At 33.3% G+C, this 24112-nt stretch overlaps 2 protein-coding genes across 2 annotated transcripts in view; both read left to right on the top strand.

Annotated features, from left to right (window-relative positions):
- The first annotated feature begins 2818 nt into the window (after positions 1–2818).
- LOC142322290 (androgen-dependent TFPI-regulating protein-like) overlaps positions 2819–24112 on the top strand; it is a 204706-nt gene continuing 183412 nt past the window's right edge. The window contains exon 1 of the mRNA XM_075361222.1: positions 2819–2869. The gene's annotated coding sequence lies outside the window, so the exon portion shown is untranslated. The remainder of the gene's footprint in view (positions 2870–24112) is intronic.
- LOC142317642 (uncharacterized) lies at positions 9025–13104 on the top strand. Its single transcript, XM_075354199.1, has 2 exons — positions 9025–10039; positions 13064–13104. The coding sequence occupies exons 1-2, from the start codon at positions 9025–9027 to the stop codon at positions 13102–13104; spliced, it is 1056 nt and encodes a 351-aa protein (XP_075210314.1).

The following is a 24112-nucleotide window of genomic DNA, read 5'->3' as shown; positions in this document are numbered from 1 at the left end:
GTTATTAATGAAATTAATAAGTTAAGTTATTAATGAAGTTTTATGTACTTTTCATTTAAAAAAAATGTGTATATGTAATTTAATAGAAGGTAGTCGCCGAAACCTAAATTTACAGTCATTCAGATCGATACATCGCCTTACTGAAAAAGTATTTGCGCAAAGACTACAAACATTTCCGAAAGTTATTGACATGTTGGTTTCATCCAGATGGATTACCATCACGCAAAGCACGAATATCCAATGTTGCTACACGCCAGTGGTTTGTTTGGCACCGGTATAATTTTGAGAAATTATGATATGCATGGCCTCTCAGGTCATCTGATTTGTTTTGTGCTATTTTTTTCTTGTTGGATCACCTTAATAGTGAAATGTATAGTATCCGACCTGCTAGTATAAAAAAAAAACTAAGCTTTTAGTCTTATTCAGCGAACAGTAATTGCTGAAATTGCTGTTGAAAGGTTGTGTTGAACCATGCAAAGTTCCCACTATGAAATCGCAGAAATGTCAACGTACACATGTAACCTGCAAGATGTGATATTCAAAAAGTAAATTTTAATTTGAAATGGCATGTTTTTTCTCTATTTAAATTTTATAAATATAATAAAGTTATTTGTTTTTGAAATTACCTATTTCCTTGAATCACTATGTGCTTATTATAAGTAATTTAAAATTAAATAATTTTGAATCGTTTTGATTAAGGGGTGAAGGAATATTTAACATTGTTTCTAAAAAAAAACCGTTGATCTAAAAAGTTGAAATTTAGCAGAAATATTTATATATATACTAGCGTACTCCGTCGCGACTTCGCCTACAATATATATGTAGCGTCACTCGCAAAGATTTTTTAATAGCAAACTTATTTTTTTATAAATAAAAAATATTTAATCAACAATATTATATTTAGATTTTCATTAAATCCTGATAAAACGGTAAATAACATTTTTTATGAAAAATACTGAAGGAATATACGATAAATAATGAATTTTTGCCCAAAACTTAAATAAAGGAAAACAAAAAAAGGAACATAAGAAAATTGAACAATATTTGTTAGACCGATCCATTTTATGAATGAATTAAAATATTTCAGTACAAAAGTCCAATAGAGATAAATAAAAAAATTATTACAATCCGAAATCTAGCATCCCCATCGCAGCTTCGCCCTTGCTCTATGGTTACTTGGGCTTCCCGTCACGATCAGACGGACATGGCTCGCTTAGCTCTCCCTTCCCGTTTTCCTTTCCTTCTCCCGTTTCTCTTTCCCTTACTTCCCTTTCCCCTTCCTATTCCCCATCTTTCTTTCTCCTTCCTCTTTCCTCTTTTTTCTTCTCTTTTCCCTCTCCATTTCCTTTTTCTCGTTTTCACTTTCTTCCCTTTTTACCCCTTTCCCGTTTATATTTTTCGATTTTTCCCTACTCCCCTTTTCTGATTTTTCCCTTTCTCCCATCTTCCCTGGTTTTCGATTCCAGTTGGTTTTCGATGAATATCGGTATAGGTTCATTTTGCCGCTAAGCAGAAACTATGGTAAAATTCTTTGTTATTCCTAATTTAAAAACAAAGCCTTTTCCGGACACAAGTTTGTTATGAACTTTTTAATTATTTTATACAGAGAAATACAGCTGTAAAACTTAACGGCATTCTTCTGGAGCACTCACACACTCATTCTGTTGCTCAGCACGCACACGATGTATTAATATTACTTATTTGATAGATAATGAATTATTTCATTTCCATGCTTTACCTACGCTTTTATCTCAACCAATTTTTTTTTTGGATCTGACATCTTCAGTTATTTGCTTTACATATTATAATTTTTTAATTCCATTTTAATATAATTAATTTTTAATTTTATTTAATATTATTTTATTTTATTTTAATTAAATTTATTTAATCCCTTTCCTCTTCCCAAATTTCGCTTTACCCCTTCCTCTTTCCCCTTTTCTTTTTTACCTTTTCCCTTTTCCCTTTTCCCCGTTTTCCTCTTTTTACTTTCTTCCATTTTTACCTTTCTCCCTTCCTCGCGAGTAAATCGGTCCAATGTTTTTTTAGTCTATAGCGGACACACATATCGGAAACACTGCAATGGAATCGTAAAATATTTAATATAACGTATGTTGCTTTTACGTCCAACAGATAGTGCTATTAACACGAAATTTAGTTTTTTATCAATTTGAACCCCTTAAAATCAAAATTTCGCAAAATCCTTTCTTAGTGCTCGCCTACTTAAAGATACGAAGGTACCCTGAAAATGTCAATTCTCTACCTATAATAGTTTTGGTTATACGTTGATTATGAGTCAGTGAATCAGTCTGGACATTCTCTTTTATATAAGAGATATTTATAAAACTTTTATTGTTTTTTTTTTGTTTCGTTTTTATTAGAAAATCATCTTTTCTATTTTTATGTCCCCTTTCTCGATGAGTTGATTTTAACCCCATCGAACAAGGGGCATCAAAAATATAAAACATATTTTTTTTTAATAAAAACAAAAAACGTAATGAGAATTCTGTTGTTTGTACATTATTTTAATTTTAAATCGTATACATTATTTAAATCGATCATCTAATTTTAATGTAGAGCTCATATATATGAATAATTCAAAGTAAATAAAATAACGGGAATTACTTTTCTCTACTTTTCAAGGGAATTACTAATAATACGTACTCTTTTAATAAGTATACTGCTTTTTTTGTAGTTTATCTCAAGCTGTAGTTTAATAATTGACCTCCGCCTTGAAATAGATAAAAAAAATGATAACTTATCAAACAATAAAAATACGAAGAAGAAAAATTAGTGTATCTCCATGAATAATTATATACCGTAAATATTATTGGTAGCGCTCTATTTCATCGTACTACTTCGTACTAAAACTGTAAGTATACATTAAATATTATTTATTATTAATAATATATAAACAAAGTTAACGAACAGAAAAGGTTTTCTTATATTAAAATATGGTATATTTAAATAAATTTATCATAATGTACTGGGAACCACAAAATCAATAGCAAATTCTATAGAATGAAATCTATAAATTTTTTATTAAAATATATGTAAAAAAATCTGTACGCCTATTAAATTACATATTTTTTAAGTGAAAAGTACATAAAATTTTATTTCTTTAATAACTTTTGATATTTTTTCTTTTTATTGTTATTTCATAGATTAATAATTATTAATAAATCAATATATTTAAATTTAAAAAAAAAGCTAAAAAGAAAAGGAGATGAACTTTAATTCGAACCGATGTGTCTTCCCCTTGTAAAATCTAAATATTTCATTAATTAAAATTTTATTTGGCTCTAACTCTGAAACCAATGAAAATAGGTACCACTTATGATATGTCGTAGAAAAGCTCTTAATCAGGGCTTATTACTGCAGTTAAGAAAAACTCCAAAATCAAATTTTTTTGCATTTTTGGTTTTTTTTTGGAGACTTTTGGTTCAGTTTATTGCAATCAAAAGGGAGAGGTGCACAACTAGATGTTACAAAAGTCCTAAATCCAAAATTTCAACACCCTGCGACTAATCGTTTATGAATTACGCGAGATACATACGTACAGACGTCACGCCGGAATTAGATAAAATTGATTCAGGGATGGTCAAAATGGATATTTCCGTTGAAATTCTGAAAATCTGAATTTTATCACGATCACAATACTTCCTTTACTTACAAGGAAGTAAAAAATAACCAGATGTGTAATGTAGTCAACATATCTCCACCGCTGGACAATTTCGTGTAGCCATTTATAGAAGTTCTACTATTTCATGTTTTGCTCATTAATTGTTTAACGATTTTTTTTACTAAATATGGCCTAAGTTGGATAAAGGTACTGATTTAAGCAGACGTCGTATGGAGTGTTCACGGATGTAGTGTATATGTAGTGTTTGCTTGCAACTATTTAATTGGTGATGACTATTTCATTTACGTTATTTAATTTTGATAATTATTAAACATTCTATTTTCATTGGTAAGGCTTATTATTTTGTTTGTTTATGTTTGGACGGCTTTTTTTTCTTTTTTTTTTGTTCATCTTCATTTAACCCCCCCCCCCCCCCAACACCACGAGACGGAACTAACATTTAAGCGTTACTCTGCTCCGTGGGGGTGCCTTCGCCTCAAACTACCTCGGAAAAATAACAACGTCCCACCCAGGTAGCCAGAACTCGGTCTTGCAGTGCATGCTACGCCTCTAAGGAGAGGATCCTATCCATTGTTTAAGGGAAAGACTCCTATCTCACTGCTGTGGGAAGCTACCCGAGAGTTATGGCTCGCCATCAGCCAATTAAAGCTCCAAGCGCTTTAATATTGGTGACATTTACTTGCTGGCATTCAGCGACCTAGGCGTATTGCTGTCTTGACGAGATAAATTTAATTTATTGAATGTCATATATATTTTAGTAGTTGACGGGGTGCGCCTACCCGTTTTAGAATATATGACAAGTGAGCGGAGGGACACGAACCAAGTGGTGTGTGGCGCAATGCTTAGTTCGCTCGCGTAATTATGTTAGCTCTAGGAACTAGTTAGGACACTGGTCGCTAAACTGATTCGAGGTTCAGTAGCCGTTTGTGGCACAGACATTCGGTCTTATTTATGTTTTAGGGCGACCGAATGGGGTGGTGGCAAGCAAATCAAATCAGCACTGAGCAGGCAACCGACAGGAAGGATACCAAGCCTCTCGCCGGTAGTCATTCCGTAGATGCCCGGCCTCAACACAGGTGAAACAGTGGCCACTACGATTTGGCCTTGTACACGAATTGGCCTTGTGACCTGGCTTCCAGCAGCGAAAATAAAGTTCGTCAAATGAACGTCTCATAACCTTACAAGCACCAATAATGTATCCGCAAGGATGGGCGACACAGCCACAGTGACCACCTGCGTCGCACCATTGGCTGGTCGCATGGACATAACTTCGATCGACACCTGACTACTCCGTGATTTTCCGAAACTCCGAAATGCACTCATCCTGAGTGGTGAGTACATCCACATCCTTTATAAGGACGTTGACCTTCCTATCACACCTCCCTGTTAGAGTCGTAGTGGTGCCCTCGGCCTTCGCAGAAATATTCTTCCTTATCCGTTCAGCAGTACTACTACTGGTCCGCACCTGGATGTGGAGGTACTCACCCTGACCCTTACGCGTAGAGAGGACCCCGACTTCACCTGGTGATAAAGCTCCTTTCTCCCCTCCGCTTTGACTACCACTGTTGTTGTCGGCGGGCTTACCGGCTGCTTCCTGCCGACGTCCTTCTGCATCAACACTAACAGGTGTACAAAGTCCGTCGGCTGAAATCTGAAATATTCGTGTGGACAGCTGTTAGTTGTAAACATTACCGGGTAGTTTGTATGTTTGTATGTTTGTATTTGTATTTATAGTTTTAAATATTAACGATTGAAATGTGTTACATTCTAACATATTGTTGAATTTTGGAATTTTATTAACCAAAATATAAACCTCTTTAATCCTAGTGATTCATTTGAAGTCATCTAAAATCACCTTTATAATACCCCAAAATAACCCATGGTGGTTTGCAGACGGCAATTCATGTATATTTCTGCTAAAATATTAAACCTTATTCTTACAAATTTATTTATAGCAGGCTGAACAAAAATCTTCTTAAAAAAATACATAAGTGGATAATGACAAATAAAGTGTAGAGCCGCTATTCTAAGGATGGCTAAAACATGTTTATGTTTTAGCCATCCTGTCTAAATGATACATAATTAGTTAATTTTCTAATCCAAGCTTAATAACGTTTTGTTTTTTTTATATAAAAGCCTATAACGAAGCTAATCCAAACCAAGGAAGGCAAATGTATTAATGGTAAATTTATAATTATAATTATAATGATAATATTAATACTAAGATTATTTTATATTGTTACAAAATAGTGTTAACAATATAATAGATATAACAATATTGATTTTATTCCAATTTTTACAATATACTAACCTTAAAAGAGTACAACAATAATAGATATTATATACATAATCTTCGTATTCTTATATCTTCTGCATAGTACTAAATCTAGAATGTTGAATTATAATGCTTGGGTGCAGTTCTTCGTTATATTATGTTCCATTCTTTTTTTTTGTTTTCTTTCGTCGTTTTTCAAATATAATAATTTTTAATTTTTAATGACTTCAATATTTAAGGACTAAATGTTTGTTTTATTTATTTACGCGAGAAATTTAATTTAAGAAAAATAGTTTTAGTTTTTAAATCCTCGTTTTAGAAATATTATATGAAGTGTACATTATCTCATTTCATTATGTTTGTTTTTTCTCTTATTTATTATCAATTGAATTTCTATCTGTATAAAAAAAGAGAGAGAAATTCAATTTATAATAAAAAAAGGAGAAAATACGATTTGTAATATCAGGGATGAACATAATTTAAAAAGATCGGACAAGGCTAACTGTTACGTATCTTTCTCAACTTTATAAAAAAAAAATGTTTATTTCAAATATGCCATTGGATTTTCAAAAATTAATTACTTATGCAATATTTAGTTTAGAATTGCGAAAAAAATCAAAATTTTCAATTAAAAAAAAATTGGGTCTGATTTGACCCACTTTATCAAATGATATTTCTATATTAAAAATTAAGCAATATTAATAGTATAAATGAATTTACCTTGTACAACATATCACATAAAAAAATAAATGACATTACAATATATAATTAGGAAACATACCAGCAAAGGGTAGCCTGTGCACACGTATGAACCACTTCATATAATATTTCTAAAATGGTAATTTAAAAATTAAAACTATTTTTAATTTAAGGAGAAGGAATGCCAGTTACTTACGCCTCGTAAGGGGCAGTGTCGGACTTGCCACAAGTTCCGCAAGGTGTTAATTGAGGTGCGTATGTGTTTCTCCGCTTTACCGACTAAACCCCCACCAACTCCCCTCGTCAAGGGGCCAGACCGGCTTTGAAGCATTACCACGGCCCCAGCGGGAGCCATCGGACTCAAAGGATTCAGAGTCCCCATGCGACATCACCGTCGCAGATCCACGCAAGCGCGGACAGCTCAGCAGGGAGCTATCCTTCACACCTTCGTCCTCCGGTCGTACTCTTCTGCCTATCTCAGAGAAAATTTCCCAGAAACTATCATTCCGTTGTCGGCACTAGAGAAATCCTACCGAGTACCCAGTTTAGTCATCCAGTATTCCAATTCTCTTTTCTGTTTTCTTTGTACTAAGAATGTTTGCTACTGTAGTTGATACCGGTTCCCATTGTTTAGTTTCTTTCAACATAAATTCAATCATATTTTCCGAAGTCAAGCTGGTTAGCTCAGGCGAGACCCTAAAAGCATTCCATCACGTCACAAACAAAGAACACATATTCCCGTGTATCTTCCCCTCCAAAATATATACAGTCAGGTGAGGATGTTCTTTTGGACCTATTTAGGTATGCTCTTTAGGCTATAGCTGACGCGATCGCCAGTCTACGCTGGAATGACTATAAAAGCTCACACCTCCTCTTAATTTCTCAAACTGATCTCCAGGCCGGGCCCGCACATTACAGTTCAGATGTTGCTACTGATAAAATAAGCTTCCTTTCAGCAGCTCTGGGTCTAGACTTTGTCGGCATCAGTTTCTTCAGAGCAATCATGGTCCTCTCAGTGTAATAGACAATTAATTAATACCAGGGTAAGTCAATTATTACCCGCAATGTAGTTATAAATTTGATTGCAATACAAATAGGAAACTTACATGTACATCATTTTTCAACATAGTCCCCTTGCATTTCAACGCACTTGATCCATCATTGCACAAGTTTCCTGATGCCCTCATAAAAGAAAGTTTTCGGTTTAGCTGCGAGCCAGGAATGCACCGCTTGTTTCACTGTTTCGTCCAAGGTAAATCGACGGCCCCTTAATGCCTCTTTGAGTGGACCAAACAAGTGGTAGTCAGAAGGGGCAAGATCAGGACTATACGAAGGACGATCCGGTACTTCAAAGTTGAGTTTCTGGAGCGATTCAGCAGTATGTGGACGGGCATTGTCGTGCAACAACACAACACCTTTCGACAGCAGTCCTCGGGGTTTGCTTCGAATTGCAGGCTCCAGCTTGGCAGTAAGCGTCTCACTGTAACGCGCACTATTTATTGTTGTGCCTCTTTCCTCATAATGTTCCAGTACTGGGCCTTGTGAGTCCCAAAAAGCCGTAAGCATCAGTTTTCCTGCGGATTGTTGGGTCTTAAACGTTTTTTGCAGGGCGAATTTGGATGTTTCCATTCCATATTCTGGCGTTTACTCCGGCTCGTAATGATGAATCCGTGTTTCGTCACCGGTGATGATTCTGTCTAAGAAGATTTCCCGTTCGTTACCATAGCAATCCAAATGTTTTTGGCAGATGTCCAAGCGCGTTTGTTTATGCAACTGTGTGAGTTGTTTTGGAACCCGTCTTGCACAGACTTCATGAAACACAAGTCTGTTGTGGATGATTTCGTAGGCAGAACCGTGACTAATTTGCAGACGATGTGCCGCTTCATCGATAGTTACTCGTCTGTCTAAGAAAACCATGTCACGTGGACAATCAATGTTTTCCTCATTTGTGGTGGTAAACGGTCGTCCGGCTCCTTCGTCGTGCGTAACACTTACGAAACGGTTTTTTAATTTTTCAATCGTTCGTAGACTCTCCGTTGGAGCATCACACTGTTCCCCCGTACTGTACCGAACGTCTTCGATGAATTTCGGCCCCTGATTCACCTTCCGACCACAAAAAACGGATCAATGAACGTTGCTCTTGTTTGGTGTAAACAGAAAGCTGAGCAGCCATGATTAACGGCAGGACAGCAATAATGGAACTAACCTAGCAGTATCAAACCTGCACAGACATAACAATTAAACCACGCATGCGTCATCTACACAACACGACAGTACTACCAACATAAACAAAAATATAACCAAATTGTGGATAATAATTGACTTACCCTCGTAAATAAACACTCTCTTCTAATATGCATTTAAATACCTAACGATTTTAATGTTGTTGTTTTTTTTCAGAAGAGAAAAAATGTCCGTTGAAATACCAACTTGGTTAACAAAAGATTATATAAAAACTGCATTACAACATGATGAAAACACAAAAAATATTTTATCAATTGAAAATATGGAAATTGATAATCCAGTCGCATCAGGTAACAATGGTACATGTTTAATATATAGAGTAAAAGCTGAATATAAAGTAAAATATGACAAAAACGTGTATAATATCTCTTTAATTTTTAAAGTGCCAACTAAAAGCGGTTTACATGAATTTGTATCGAACAGTGGACTGTATAAAAAAGAAAATATGATTTACCATGAATTAATACCAAAATATAATTTAATTTTAGGCGATAAATTTCCAAAAATATCACCCAAAGCGTATTATTCAACCGAAGAAGATATCGTAATATTAGAAGATTTAAAAATTAGAGGTTATATAATGCCAGATAGAGTCAAACAATTAGGATTTGAGGAATCCAAAGTTGCTTTATCATGTTTAGCTATATTTCATGCCGCTTCGGTGAAATTATACGAGACTAAACCAGAATTAATAAAGAAATGCGGAGTGGAATCATTATTCAGAGAAGATGTAAAAGAATTTTTCAGTGGTATGACTAAAGGTCTTATCCATAAAGCTGCAAACGAATGCGAAAAACGTCCCGATTTAAAGAAATATGTTGAGGGTTTACGAAAAGTCGGAGACTGTTTATTTGATATTCATATAGAATTATTTAAACCTAAGGAATCTGAACTTAATGTACTAAATCATGGTGATTTTTGGATGGGTAATATGATGTTTAAATATATCGATAATAAACCGATCGAATTTATACCTATTGATTTACAAATTTGTCGATATGCAAATCCTGTTCTTGATATTATATACTTTTTATATGGAAGTGTTAGAGAAGAAGTAAGAATTGAAAAATACGATGATCTATTAAATATATATTTAAATAAATTAAATAATTATCTTGAAATATTTGAAAGTAAAAAAAAGCTTAATAAATATGAATTCAAAAAAGCTTTAGATTATTATGGTATTCACGCTGTCTACGTCACTGTTTGTTTTTTACCCTTTTTCATAGCGGATCCTGATAAAACTGAAATGGTAGAAGTAAAAGAAATGTCCGTTGAAGAATTCAAAAATATTGAAAATAATAATGCGACGGATGGTTATTTTAAAAACGAAAATTATTATAAAATACTTAAAAAACGATTTGAAGAATTTGAAATGAAAGGATGGTTTCTAAAAATATGATTAGATTTCATTTCATATAAATTCATTTTATATAAGGACAAACTTAATTCTTTCAAAATATAACAAATAACAATACCTTTCTCATTTTTAAAAAATAAATATGGACCAGTAATAGTCTCAATCAGATGACATCTAAGAAGGCTGAATGATTCTTCATTTACGGCACACTACGAACAACAGAGGATAGTCTTACTTCTACGAACCTCAAAAATAAATCTATACAATTTTATCTGTATGATGAATGTTATTATCTTCTAGTCCCACTTTATTTATTAGATATGAAAAGTAGTGAAACGAGTACATTTTTGGAATCCGACTTGTCATTTGACTGGTTTCATGCTGCTCTCCAAGGTTCCCTACCTAATGCCAGTCGTTTCATTTCGGTATACCTCTCCACATCCTACATCCGTAAAAATTTGTTTTACATACTCCAAACGTTGCCTGCCTGCACAATTTTTTCTATCTTCCGGTCCCTCCAGTATCAAAGCGACTATTCCAGGATGCTTTAAGATGTGGCCTATAATTCTCTCTCCTCTTTTAGCTATATTTTTCCAAATGTTTCTTTTCTCAACAATTTTCCACAATACTTCTTCATTTGTCACTTTATCCACCCACCTGAATCTCCTATAGCACCACATTTCAAAAGCTTCTAACGTTTTCTTCTCAGGTTCTTCGATCGTCCAAATTTCAAAGTCGAATGCTAAACGTTTTGTCGAATTTGTTAAAATTGGAATTTTTTCACATGCAACCATTGTATTGAGAAAATTTGAAGTTTTTCTTAACTTTAAGGTGAAACTATTTTTTATCCCCTACTTAGTACAGGTAAAATTTACCTCCGCCTTCCGGCATGCCGAAAGGGATTTTTTTAATTTAATACTTGTAAAATAGGTTTTTTTTTGAATAATTAAGTAAAAATATGTTGGAAAAATACAGGTAAAATAATAAATTCACATAAAATACTTTTGTTGAAAAACAAAAACTTATATTTAGACAGTACAAAATAAAACTTTTCGGTTAGTCATTGAACAACTTTTTTATTTCAGACATAACAATACAAGATACTACTAGTACTCATACAATAGAAGACCGCAAAACAAAGTACAACTTTGTCATTAAACAGAAACAAATTCTCTAATATGTTGAAGCATTACTTCAGAAATATCTTCTTCATTTCTGGATCTATGCTTCCATAAAAATTCACATGAAAAGGTGTTCCTTTTCTTTTCATTTTCTTGTTTTGCACACATCCACAAATTCTTAATATTTTGTGTGTGCGATCCGATCTCAGGATCGACAAAATTTTCTCAACGGTTTCGGGTGAGGTGTTGAAAGTTGTAGTCTTTCGAATGAGGAATATCGTCATAAGATTTCCATTTATCAAATATAACCTTTGAACTTTTTTCCATGCAAGCTTTATTTATAATTAGTGAAGTATCATTCGTACGATCTGGAACAGCATACACAAAACACTGTTCTTTCTCTTCAGATTCCATCGAAAATCAACCGGTTTAAGAGAAATCTTCCTCTATTTTATTATCGTTCTGAAAAAGAAGACTCCTCGATCTCTACTGTCATGCGGAACGCTAATTTTTATCGGATTTTTCAATAGATTATTTGCACAAACTTCACGAAAAAATTCTTCCAGTTACTGATACTTTCAGTTAGCATGTTCAGTAACACAAAATTTAGTCGTTGCATATTCGTTAATATACACGCAACCCACCAGTTTAGTCTACTGGTGAACGTGTCTTCCCAAATTAGTTGATTTAAAAGTCGAGAGTTCCAACGTTCAAGTCCTATTAAAGGCTTTTATACGGATTTGAATACTAGATCGTGGATACCAGTGTTCTTTGGTAGTTGGGTTTCAATTAACCACACATCTCAGGAATGGTTGAACTGAGGTTGTACAAGTTTATACGTCATTTACACTCATACATATCATCCTCATTCATCCTCCGAAGTAATACCTGCACGGTAATTCCCGGAGGCTAAACAAAAAAAAAAGCAGTAGATAAGCAAAATAACTTTTTCAAGTGGTAAATTGTTGCCTTCAAACCGTTTATCTTTTCTGACATGTTTATTTTGGTGGCATAATCGTTTATTGTACAACCGACGAATACTGTTTGCACTATAATTTCATTTCATTTCTTGCTTCTTTTTACAATATCTTACAATCATCCTCTGAAAGCACATCGAACTGATCTTGTAGATAACTTGTCATCGAAAAACAGCTGATTTTGATGTCGAGAGTTCTAAGGTACAAGTCGTAGTAAAGGCAGTTACTTTTATACGGTTTGAATACTAGATCGTGTATACCGGTGTTCTTTGATGGTTGGGTTTCAATTAACCATATATCTCAGGAATGGTCGAACTGAGACTGTGCAAGACTACATTTCACTTACATTCATACATATCATCTTCATTCATCCTCTGAAGTAGCACCTTAAGGTGGTTCCGGAGACAATAGAAAGAAAGAAGAGTGAGCAATATTCTTCTTTCTTGCAAAACTTTCACTGCTTTTTTCAGGACTATTAACATCTTGAACGATTAAAGCAAAAGTGTACAGAGCTATTCTATCGATATAATAAAAAGCAAAATCAAAAGTAGTCATAAGAAATAGATAGAACACCGTGACACCCATTCAAACATGGGTCTTCCAAATCTTTCCTGCGCATAGCCTAACGGCAGAGGCCGGGGATGTTGGGGGTGTTTAAAAAAGGGTCTTCCAAATCTACCTGAGAGAGGTCCAACAAAGTATTATTGCTTATAATTATAAATGTAATCTTTTTTATTTTTTGTTTAGACTTCGGAACTACCACCAGCATTACTACACAAAATGAATGAGGATAATATGTATGAGTGTAAATGAAGTGTAGTCTTGTACAGTCTCAGTTCGACCATTTCTGAGATCTGTGGTTAATTGAAACCCATCCACCAACGAAACACTGATATCCACGATCTAATATCAAATCCGTATAAAAGTAACTTTACTAGGATTTGAGCCTTTAGGATTAAGCCTGTAGGATTTGAACCTTCGAACTCTCGGCTTCGAAAATCATCTGATTTGCGAATACGCGTTCATCACTAGATTAACCCAGTGGGTTTATAAATATAATTTAAATAGATTTAACCTACACTCGCTTCCCTCGCTAACCTTGACTGGCGAGCGAAGGTTAAGTTTAGTTATATTTATAATTTCTCTGCAAACATCTCCAAATACTCATAGATTTGGTAGAAAAAAAAATACTACCTTCTTACCGAAAATGGTCCAAATTTATTTATTTTATTTCAAGTGCCAATGTGAGCGAAACATGTCCAGCATACACATAATAAACCTACCGGGTTGGTCTAGAGGTAAACGCGTCTTCCCACATCAGCCCATTTGGAAGTCGAGAGTTCCAGCGTTCAAGTCCTAGTAAAGTCGGTTATTTGTATACGGATTTGAATACTAGATCGTGAATACCCGTGTTCTTCGGTGGTTGGGTATTAACCACTCATTTCAGGAATGGTCGAGTCTGTACAAAACTACACTTCATTTAAATTCATACATATCATTTTCATTCATCCTCTGAAGTATTATCTGAAAGGTAATTACCGGAGGCTAAACAAGAAAAAGAAAAGAAAAGCATTCACATAATATCAAAAAATAAATCGAGAAATGTAGTCCCAAAAAAAAAAAAAAAAAAAAAGTTATATATAATTTCAATAAGTGTTGGTTAAATTGGTAAAATTGTTTAAAGTCTTAAAAAAAGAAAATTATGTAACCGTACTTTAAAAAAATTGAAAAAAGTGGCTGTCAGATTCCGAAAAAGGACCCATAAATGGAAGTGGCTTACAACTCATAAATAAATAAAACAATACTCAAAAGAAAAAAAATTGGCATAAAAATACATTTTATTTGCTACAAAAACTTAAACTTATTCTCCCAATAAATATTTACAGCCACTTATTTCTCCCAAGTTGAATTAATTTTCTCATTCCGTCACTGAAAAATACTGGGGACATTTCCTTGATGCGGAAGACCTCACTGCGCCCTTCAGTTCATGTTTCGTGATGAAATAAATACCCTTATAACTGTTTTTGATTGCAGAAAGAAGTGAAAATCAAAAAGCTCTAAATTTTTTAATTGTGGACTGTATAGAATAAATTAATATTTTAACTTCTCAAGATCCTTGGTGTACGGAAATGATTGTGGCCGAGCATTTACGTGTTGCAGAATTGTGGATTTTTGTATACGATCCACAGGTTTCTTAAGGTGTTTTATGTTTTTCTATATATCGCACAGAATTTACAGTAAACCCGACTTACAGGTGTTTACCTTCAAGTATTTAGATTTCCAGACTGTCAAGACAATTTCTTTGAAGAGGGTTGCTCAGTTGTTATACTAATCTTGCTTCAACGTTATTTGATCAGCTAATGTCGTACATTATTAAACAGACTTTTTTTGTAGGTTTGATATTTGTTTATTTAATTTAGATTGTATTTATGTTAATCGTTAATTCATAATTTATGTCGAAAGTTACACAATATTTACATTGAACACTTAATAATTATTTACATTATATAAACACAAACTAGATTAAGTTATTTAATTTTTGCTCAGTTGGCTTAATTATTTTTGTTGTTCACTCGTTCAGTAATTTAGATAAACTAACTTAGAACAATATGTTATTAAGTAAATGTGTTTTTTGAATAAGAAGAAGTGGTTATAGGATTCATAGAACCATTAGCATAATAACAAATCGTGGATACCAGTATTCTTTGGTCGTTAGGTTTCAATTAACTATACATCTCAGGATGTTCGACCTGAGACTATACTTATTCACATTCATACATATCATTCTCTGAAGTAAAACCAGGTAGTTCTGGAGGGGAGAAAGAGAGAGCATAATAAAAAATAAGTACACTTGATATTATATCCGATCAGTTATGTTTTGAATTTTTTGATTGTGAAAAACCACAGTGTTGCAATTCCGTGATCATTTATCTTTCTTCTGGTCGTAAGGATGCACCCAAGTATGAATCTTTGTCTTTTTTTTGTCTTCAGTCGTTTGACTGGTTTGATGCAGCTCTCAAAGACTCCCTATTTAGTGCTAGTCGTTTTATTTCGATATACCTCCTACATCCTACATCCCTAACAATTTGTTTTACATATTCCAAACGTTGCCTGACTGCACAGTATTTCCCACCTACATGTTCCTCCAATATCAAAGCGACTATTCCACGATGTCTTAATATGTGGCTTATAAGTCTTGTTTCTTCTATTAACTATATTTTTTCCAAATATTTCTTTCTACATTTAATTTGCCGCAATACCTCTTCATTTGTCACTTTACACACCCGTCTGATATTTAACATTCTCCTAGCACCGCATTTCAAAAGCTTATAATCTCTTCTTCTCAGGTACTCCGATCGTCCAGGTTTTACTTCCACATAAAGTTACGCTCCAAATATACATACTTTCAAAAATGTTTTCTTGACGTTTAAATTAATATTTGATGTTTTTTTTGTCTTCAGTCATTTGACTGGTTTGATGCAGCTCTCCAAGATTCCCTATCTAGTGCTAGTCGTTTCATTTCGGTATACCCCCTACATCCTGCATCCCTAATAATTTGTTTTACATATTCCAAACGTTGCCTGCCTGCACAACTTTTTCCATCTATCTGTCCCTCTAATATTAAAGCGACTGATCCAAGATGACTTAATATGAGGCTTAATAGTCTGTCTCTTCTTTTAGCTATATTTTTCCAAAAGCTTCTTTCTTCATCTATTTGCCACAACACCTCTTCATTTGTCACTTTATCCACCCATCTGATTTTGAACATTCTCCTATAGCACCACATTTCAAAAGCTTATAATTTTTTCTTCTCATATACTCCGATCGTCGAAGTTTCACTTCCGTATAATCCAAACATATACTTTCAAAAATATTTTCCGGACGTTTAAATTAATTTTTGATGTAAACAAATTATATTTATGACTGAAGACTCGTTTCGCCTGTGCTATTCGGCATTTTCTATCGCTCCTGCCTTGTCCATCTGTAGTAATTTTATTTCCCAAATAACAACATTCTTCAACATCCATACGCTTTTCTCTTCCTATTTTTACATTTAGTGGTCCATCTTCGTTATTTCTACTACAATTCATTACTTTCGTTTTGTTTTTTTTTTTATTTTCATGCGATAGTTCTTGCGTAGGACGTCATCCATGCCGTTCACTGTTCTTTTTAAATCGTTTTCACTCAGCTATAATTACTATATTATCAGCAAATCGTAGTATCTTTATATTTTCACCTTGTACTGTTACTGCGAATCTAAATTGCTCTGTAACATCATTAACTGCTAGTTCCACGTAAAGATTAAAACGTAACGGGGATAGGGAACATCCTTGTCAGTCTCCCTCTCTTATTACAGCTTCTTTTTTATATTCTTCAATTATTACTGTTGCTGTTTGGTTCATGTAAATGTTAGCAATCGTTCTTCTATCTCTGTATTTGTATCCTAATTTTTTAAAAATGCTGAACATTTTGTTCCGGTCTACGTTATCGAATGTCTTTTCTAGGTCTACAAATGCTATGTTGGTTTGTTTTTCTTTAATCTTCCTTCTACTATTAATCTGAGCGCTAAAATTGCTTCCCTTGTCCCTATATTTTTCCTGATACCAAATTGGTCTTCTCCTAACACTTCTTCCACTCTCCTGTCAATTCTTATGAACAGAATTCTAGTTAAGATTTATGGCTAGTTAAGTTAATTGTTCTGTATTCTTCACATTTATCTGCTCCTGCTTTCTTTGCAGAAGCAAAGAAATACTCTTTTTGAAGTCAGATGGAACTTCCCCTTTTTCGTAAATATTACATACCAGTTTGTATAATCTATCCATCGCTTCCTCACCTACACTGCACAGTATTTCTACAGGTATTCCGTTTATTCTAGCATCCTTTCCGTCATTCAAATCTTTTAATGCTCTCTTTTATTCAGATCTCAGGATTGTTTCTCTCTTTTCATCCTCTTCGACTTCTTCGTCATAATATTGAAAATAAGTCATCCTCCATCGTCACGATAACGTTTCAGAACATTTTGACAACATAGCTTACATTTTTTATGTTTTTTTCTGTAAGTTTGTATGGTTCCCATGCGAACAGACGTTACTGTATGTTGTACAGTTGTGCAATGTGTCCTGCTCGTTTTTTTGGTATGCCTCTCTCGGAGGCGATACGTTATTATGTGATGCTTAGCTCGTTTTAAACAATCATCCAACTCTTTTTGATGCTTATCGGTCACAGAAACTTGTCGTCCACTGGGAGGTTCATCCTCAATATTTTTTCTACCAGCTTCAGATGCCCGAAATTTTATTTCCCACCTATTGATAGTACTTTGATCAAAAGTTTCATCCCAATAAACAACGTTTAGTCAACGATGAATGCCATTAGCGTTTACCTTTTCCGCTGTTAAAAACTCAATCACAGCACGATTTAGACGCTTTGATATTTTGGGGGGTACTCGACACAATGACAGAGGCTACTATTAGAAAATGACGGGATGTGGGTCAGGATTTTGGGATGTTAATATGAGTGAAATGAAACTTAAATTTGGAAATAGCGAACTATCTTTTCGTGCGACATTTTTTTTCTTTCGTCACGTTCCAGAGTACATTCAAATTCAAGCACCCTTATTAATACCGTTGATCTCCGAAATAAAAACCTTTCATATACCGAAATGTTTCCCACTTTTAGAACCCAAAAAGACTTTAGGATCTTCGTAGGAAACTCTTCTTAGAATGGTTGTTGGACCGGTAATTGCCTTAGATGATAGAATTGCAAGGATTTTCAACCTGCTTCAGCATCGGAGGATGAACTTTCTTCAGATGTAATATCAATTACAGTTTGTAGTTCTTCTGTTGAGACTTTTCTGTAGATTCCAGGAAAGATCAGTGTTTTATCAGATACTCAAGCTTTTTAACACGATTTCACACTTAGATTTACAACCGGAAGATAGCCTCACACACCGTCAATAACTCAAGATCAACCAAGTCCTGTTCAACTAATCGTTGTAGGAATGGCTTCGATGAATTAGATCCTGAATGTAATGATTTCTGCAGCTTGGTAAAATTACCTCATGAATTTTCTTTTAAAAGTTCAAAGAAGTCATTGTATATTTGGTAGTGTAAGGATGCCATCTAGGACTTCATCAATATGTTCAGCGCGAACCTTTTCGTATCTTTTATAAAAGTAAATTGTCTTTTGAAAGGACATTGCTCAGGTTTTATGACCACATCAGCATCATGCGGTACAGATCTATGCTGATTACCCTTCTTTCTTTTTTTGTTTAGCCTTCGGAACTACCAAAGAAAATTACATAAGAAGATGAATGATGAAGATATGTATGAATGTAAATGAAGTGTCGTGTTGTACAGCCTCACATCAACCATTCCTGAGTGTGGTTAATTGAAACCAAACCGTCAAAGAACACCGGTATGCACGATCTAGTATTCAAATTCGTATAAAAGCATTTGCCTTTACTAAGATTTGATTCTTAGGACTCTCTATTTTGAAATCAGCTGATTTGCGAGTTCATCACTACGACAGCCTGGTGGGCATACTGAGTACCCGGGAATAAAAAACAGTGAACCACAAGCATTTTGGTTACGAAAATTCTAACTGGATTGCTTCCTCTCCTTCAACTAATTATGTGCAAAGATGGTGAGTATTTTAGATCGAGAACACGTTTATAAATTATCCCAGAAAAATAAAAATTAATTATTTTTATCTCATCGTAATTCAAGCTTGTACTTCAAATTATCCATTCAACAATGAAAAATCAATAATAAAAAAAAAAAAGTTCATTTATAGTTAAATTTTATAAATTCTGAAAAAGAAAATTTTTCTTTAGTGATTATAAAAATCATTATATAAAAATCATTCTATAGTGTATTGATATTGTGAAAATTTCAATGACATTCCTGTTAGTTAAAGCTTCATGAAAGTGGTGTTAACATATCGGTTCTATGGTCTCTCGAACAACATATAACAATCCTTGGGTTAGACTATATGGTTCTGCTATGTGTTACTATTTTAAAAATAGAACTCGGTTATAGCTTTTGTACATGTTAGACAATATAATTTCCTCAGTTCTAGATAATCACTTCATACTGTATGAGAAATTTTTGGCAGTTTATATCCAATTAATTCTGATTTTATGTAATGGTAGAATATTGCCGTTGTTATATTACTAAAATTTGGTTTTATATGTAAATTGTATTGCTCAATATAAGGTATATGTGTAAGGAACAGTGTAAGATATATTGTAATATATCAATATAATAGTTTAAAATAAAAATGATAATAATATGTATTTTACATGCTTTAATGTTTTAATTTTGCTGTATATTATTAAAACATTCTTTTATTATGAGTTTTATTTTAACACAGCAATTCCTCTTATTAATTTTTCTTTTGATAATTTTTAATTATTATTATTATTATAATACATATATATAGATAGATATACTAGCTGGCCCGTCTAGCCAGAATCTGGACCCTGGGGACTCAGGGGCCCAGGCGAATCCCGGAGTCAACTCAGGTGCTCCTCCGGGCTTCCCGGGGCCTACCTCATGGCCGCCGAGCTCGCTTCGTTCGCCATCCCCAATTTGCCAGGGGGACCGGCCGGCGCCCTGGACACCCGCAGAGTGTTACCATTCCCATCTATTCAGAGGACTCCACCACCTGAACCCCTGCACTGTACGTTATCTTCATGGTTTTGAAAATAATACTAATAAATAATAATTATAGTATTCAGGCTTTGTAGAAACATGAAAACGAAACTAAATTACAAATATAGGCTAATAGTAACTATGGTAACCAAAGTGCACACACTTTTGAGGACGAAAAATCGATAACTTATTCTTTGCCATGGTGCCAGAGATATATAATGGAAGTAAAAGGATTAATGTGTATTTTCCTTAATAAATATCTTTAATTCACAAATTCTCCCTTCTTGGAGACGAAGAAATAATTAATATTTTTAATATCTTAACCATCAAGGAAGCTAGAGCCTCGGTCGATGGCTTAAAACCAACCTTCCCTGAGATAACACGAATGTATCCTGAAAATTTGAAAGTAATTGGTCGTTAGGTTCGCGTGATGCGATAACAAAAAAAATACACACACACACACACACACACACATATATATATATATATATATATGATTTTTCTGAAGTCAAATTTTTAAGACCCATATTCATCTGTACCAATATATTGTATTTTTGTAATCAAAAACGAAGTTGAAAAACCCAAGTATATTACAACGTGAATGAAATGATTGATACTTACCTTATTTTTTTTATTCCAAAAACATTTTCCCGTAATACCACATTATCAGTTGTGAATAGTCTAAGATATACTTATATAAAATTACATATCAAACATAACATTTTTTTTTTTAATTAAGATGAAAATATTAAAATTACAATCATATATACAAATATATGAAGTCAAATAAAATAACTAAATATATATAAATATGACGTCATAATAAAGAATTTAAAAATAAAATAAATAGAAAATTTATACTATGTCATCTGGCCAGCCAGTGTTATATTACTGAGTGGATTTGAAATAAATTATTAATATGCATTATGATTATATTAATTTTTTTATTGTTATTAACCATGTGTGTATGTTTACTAATTTTTTATGACTAAGGATGATTTGAATATCAATCAATATATTGCGGTTTTATTGGCTGCGAAAATTAGTACACATGATTAATGTAACAATTTTTGACACATTTCTGTCATGACAGCATAACCGCATTTCCTTTTTTCCATAACAAAGTCATGCAATTTTTTTTTGTATGTCTGTGTATTTTGGTTTTAAGCCACGAAAAGCCCTTTTATTAACAGTGCCTTTCACCGGAAGTTGTTTCTTCTTAACGCCAGTCTCGAATGCAACTTTCATCTGCGTCAAATTTTCTTCCTGCCGCCCGATTTCAAATTTTTTCAGCCTCTTCTATAACGCGCAGTTTTTCATTTACCGTAGAAGATCGTAGACGCTGTCCTTTTGTACTAATTTTAATGCCGTAATTAAAATAAGTCACCGTATTAAACTTTACAAGATAAACTAAACAGATAAAATGCACATAACCGTCCACATATACAAACAGTTCAATGACTATGGCGAATAGACAAGACGACGATGTGTAACTGATACTGTAACTGTAGTGTCATTAGAACCGGATGCAGCCTATACAGAATGAATCAGTTTTATAAAATTACTGTAATTTCGTTCCTATCGATAATATGAACAGGATGTCTAATAATTAAGGATGTATTCTGTATAAGCGGCATCCGGTATTGATAAACGAAAGCCTAATGTAACTATATTTATGTGATTGAATTTAGGTACTTCTAAGAAAACGTTTACTTTACATAAATTATCCTGGCTAAAGGCTATGTTTCAAGTAAGCCCCGCACCCTTATTTTTTCTCTCCAATTCCAAGAAAAAAAGTGCGGGGGGTACTCGAATAAATACGGTAATCATAATTACAATCCAAATAATTTTATTAATATTCTTGAATATTCCAATAACTTTCATAAATCAAATATTATTGAAAAATATTACATATACTTAAATAATAAAAATTTGTTAAATGAACTAACGAAATTCAATAATGATGTATCATTTAAACAAATATTAAACAACAATTTTGATTCTTAGGTTAGCTATACTGATTCATACTAATAAACATAACACTTGAGAGCTTCGTACGGACATGACGGACAACGTCGATATTATTTTTACCTTTTGACGATAAATTGTTGTATTTATAATTTATATTGTTTTAAAAATTCAAAATTCGTCTAATATATTAATTTGTGAAGGACATAATTATTATCCATAACATGTAAATATTCTTGATGATGGATTAATATTCGAAAGCGCTCGGACATAATTATAAAAATAGTTGGTAAGTGGAAATTATTATATAATTTTGCCAAAGGCGCAAAAGTCAGGGCGAAATCTTTCGCCAGCCGATATTCACTAACGAAATGTTTCCGAACCTACTTTTATATGAACTTTCTTCTTTATCTTTACCATTAGAACTTGTCCTAAAAATTTTTACATACTTTGAAAATCGCTCTGTATAATTGTACACCAAATCATTGTAAATTATATTGTATATTCTAAATGTGCAACAAGAAGGGTGACAGAGGTACTGATACATAACAATTGAAATACTATTATTTATCTTTAATAGTAAAACTGTAACCGAGTAGTCGTTTTTTTTTTTTTTAAATAGTTCATTAAAAAATCTGATGGTGATACCACATGACTTCCTTGTACACCTATTAAATTACATGTACCCTTTTTTTTTTAATGAAAAGTACATAAAATTTTATTTCATTAATAACTTCTGATATTTTTTAATTTTTTTTTGTTGAATTATTCGTCGTACACTTTTTTTACAATCAAGAGGTTAATAATTATTAATAAATCAATATATTTAAATTAAAAAAAAAAATGAACCATTGTGCCTTCCCCTTGTAAGACCTAAATATTTCATTAATTAAACTTTATTTGGCTTTAACTCTGGAACCGATGAAAATAAGTATCACTTAATGAAATAACGTTGTAAAGCTCAATGAGGGTTTATTACTGGAGTTAATAAAAATTCAAAATCCATTTTTTTGTTGGATTTTGGCCTTTTTTTGGACACTTTTGGTCCAGTAGATTGCAATGAAAATGGGAGTTGCACAATTAGATGTTACAACAGTCCTAAATCCAAAATTTAAGAACTCTACGTTTAATCATTTTATAGTTATGCGAGATACATACGTACGTACAGAACTCACGCCGAAACTAGTCAAAATGAATTCAGGGATGGTTAAAATGGATATTTCCGTTGAAATCTGAAAACCGAAATTTTTCGCGATCACAGTACTTGAAGGAAGTAAAAAGTCAGACAACTACAGTCTTTATTAAAAACGTCAATTAAAATAAAATTCTTGGTACAAAATCAGAAATTTCAATATCAACAACTCTCTAAATCAAGTTACGTGATAGAAATTAAGCTATCGGGTATACCAAAAGATAATGTGCACCGATGTTTAAAATATTTAATTTATTATATTCAAATAATGATATAGACAGGAATCCTGTACTACTTATTACAATAAACTTTTCATTTACTGGAGATATTCAATACGATCACCATTTGTTACGCAAGGCACGCATAACATATATCACCAAATCTGAAAATTCATGCTGAAACATAAAAGGTGTGATTGCATTTAAAATTTAAATTCAGATCCTTCCATGCTTTCCATAAATAAAAATATGTAAGATCTGGATATCTAGGTGGAAATGTAATTAAAAATTATAATAAGAGCTGTGTGAGAAAAGTAATGAGATTGGTAATACTGCGAGTGATCTGGCAACTCTCTGTCTACCGGTCTGTGCAAGACCGTTTTGTTCATCCCTTCCACATGATCAGTACGAGTTTCGACTCCGTTCAGCCAACATATTATTTTTAACAGCGCTATCAGTGAAGTTGTGATTTTTTTGTGTGTTACGAAAATGAAGCATCGGAATTTAGAGCAACGTTGTGCAATTAAATTTTGCGTTAAACTTGGGGAATCCGCGAGTGTGACCTTTAAAAAGCTGAAACAGGCCTATGGGGAGCATTGCTTATCAAGAGCACAAGTTTTCCGCTGGCACAAATCCATTTTGGAAGGCCAGGAACACGTTAAAGATCAACCTCGCTCAGGGAGACCTTTAACTTCAAAATCTGTCGAAAACGTTGAGCGTGTGAGCTTTCTTGTGAGATCAGACCGTTGTTTAACAATAAGGATGA

Source organism: Lycorma delicatula, chromosome 1 (assembly GCF_047948215.1).
Source record: "Lycorma delicatula isolate Av1 chromosome 1, ASM4794821v1, whole genome shotgun sequence".
NCBI classification, from domain to species: Eukaryota; Metazoa; Arthropoda; class Insecta; order Hemiptera; family Fulgoridae; genus Lycorma; species Lycorma delicatula.
Note: the sequence above shows the minus strand (reverse complement) of the source record. Positions and strands in the feature narration are given on the sequence as shown.

Excerpts from the sequence above, each read along its gene's own strand:
- LOC142317642 (XM_075354199.1), top strand. The coding sequence starts at position 9,025 with ATGTCCGTTGAAATACCAACTTGGTTAACAAAAGATTATATAAAAACT. Across the intron at positions 10,040-13,063 it reads AAAAGCTTTAGATTATTATG|ACTTCGGAACTACCACCAGC; the intron begins GTATTCACGCTG and ends TTTTTTGTTTAG.